Source organism: Rhincodon typus, chromosome 5 (assembly GCF_021869965.1).
Source record: "Rhincodon typus isolate 14 chromosome 5, sRhiTyp1.1, whole genome shotgun sequence".
Taxonomy (NCBI): domain Eukaryota; kingdom Metazoa; phylum Chordata; class Chondrichthyes; order Orectolobiformes; family Rhincodontidae; genus Rhincodon; species Rhincodon typus.
In genome coordinates, this window is record NC_063336.1 from 340,619 (window position 1) to 342,688 (window position 2,070).

Consider the following 2,070-nt stretch of genomic DNA (forward strand, 5'->3'; position numbering starts at 1 on the left):
GACGGTCTGAGGGGGTGAGGGTCAGACGGTCTGAGGGGGTGAGGGTCAGACGGTCTGAGGGGGTGAGGGTCAGACGGTCTGAGGGGGTGAGGGTCAGACGGTCTGAGGGGGTGAGGGTCAGACGGTCTGAGGGGGTGAGGGTACATTCCTGGAGTGAGCACAAACTGAAGCCTATTACTTACATCGATGGAACAGCCCATTAAGGATCCTCGCTGTAGGGCTTTCTGAATGATTTGGAACAAGTTGCGAGGAGCAGACTTCAGCTCGTACCATTCGGAAACACCACCAGTAAAATCTTCAAACCCTTCCGTTGTTGACCCTCCAGACAGAGCTTCATAACTTCCATTTAATCTGGAACAGTGTGGAGCCAGAATTCATCACAACAGGAACAGGCCATTCGGTCCCTCGAGCCTGCCCCACCATTCAATAGGATCATATCTGATCCAGCATTCCTCACACCCACATTCCTGCCCTTTCCCTGTAACCCTTCATTCCTGACTGATAAGAATCTATCTCAGCCTTAAATATACACAAGGACTCTGCCTCCCCACAGCTCTCTGTGGCAAAGAGTTCCAAAGACACTCAACCCTCAGAGAAGAAATTCCCCTCATCTCAGTCTTAAATTGGTGCCCCTTTACTCCGAGACTATGCCCTCTGGTCCTAGACTCTCCCATGAGGGGTAACATCCTCTCAGCATTTACCCTGTCAAGCCCCTTAAGAATCTGAGATGTTTTAATGAGATCAGAACAACACCTCCCCCCCACCACACCTTGTCCCTCTGTGCTGCAGCTTTCTGCAGTTGCTCTCTGTTTAAATATTACTCTGTTCTTCTGCTCTCGTTCCAAAATGAACATTTTCCCACATTATACTCCATTTGCCAAATCTTCACCCACTTACTCAACCTATCAATATCTCTCTACATAAAAACCGACAGAACTGCGGATGCTCTAAATCAGAAACAAAAACAGAAATTGCTGGAACAGCTCAGTGGGTCTGACAGCATCTGTGGAGAGAAATTCAAAGTTAACATTTTGGGTCCAGTGACCCTTTGTCAGGACTTTCCTGAAAAGACCTTACTACCACCTTTTTTTCCCTTTATTCATTGACAGGATGAGGGCGTTGCTGACCAGGCAGCATTTATTGCCCGTCCCCAATTGCCCAAAGGGCAGTTCAGAGTCAGCCACATTGCTATGGGTCGGGAGTCACATGTAGGCCAGACCCGGTAAAGATGGCAGTTTCCTTCCCTAAAGGACATTAGTGAACCAGATGGGTTTTTCCAACAATCGATAATGGATTCACGGTCATCATTAGATTCTTAATTCCAGATATTTACTGAATTCACATTCCACCATCTGCTGTGGGATTCAAACCCGGGTCCCCAGAACACTTTCTGGGTCTCTGGATTAACAGTACAACAATAATACCACTAGGCCATTGCCTCCGCTAGCCTCCTTACTGGGGTATATTTGTACTGATTGTCATGAATTACCTCCCTAAAAGCCTGCTACAGCTTGCTTCCTGCCAGTCCTGCTAACCATTGTGCCCAGGTCACTTTAGTGAAGCCCATCCTCATTCCATTGCAATTCTCTCGGTTCACAAACCCTGCCATCCCAGTTTAAACCTGTTCCAACTACACACATAAAGGGACAGTATGACCAGGCTGCAGGGAGCCATCACTCACTTGGCATAGGCCTTCTCCAACAGTGCGCTCCAGAACTCATTTCTCTCGGCCGAGTGGACAAACATCAGCTTTCCATCTTTAGTGGGTAGTCGGTCATCGATCACCACATCTACCCAGTCCCCAAACTGCCAGAACTGGACACAAACAGAGAGACGGTCAGTGACACCCACCCCCAAACCCCCACACGCCCCCCAGTCTCCCCCTCCACCCCCCACACAGCCCCCCACTTCATAACCTGACCCAGCACAAACTGTTCACTGATTCCAACATCCACAGTCATCCCTGCCACCCCACACTGACAGCACCGCACCCCCCAACACACACACACAGACAGACAGACAGACACACACACAGAGACAGACACACACACACACAGAGACAGACACACA

The 2,070-nt window shown here is 49.4% G+C and overlaps 1 protein-coding gene across 1 annotated transcript in view; it reads right to left on the minus strand.

The window, feature by feature from the left end:
• The window catches only part of LOC109926104 (calpain-2 catalytic subunit-like), a 17,517-nt gene that overhangs the window by 9,925 nt on the left and 5,522 nt on the right, over nucleotides 1-2,070 (minus strand). The window contains exons 4-5 of the mRNA XM_048596601.1: nucleotides 1,682-1,815; nucleotides 145-351 (exon numbers count right to left, since the gene is read on the minus strand). Coding sequence (XP_048452558.1) covers nucleotides 145-351; nucleotides 1,682-1,815 — 341 coding nt within the window. The remainder of the gene's footprint in view (nucleotides 1-144; nucleotides 352-1,681; nucleotides 1,816-2,070) is intronic.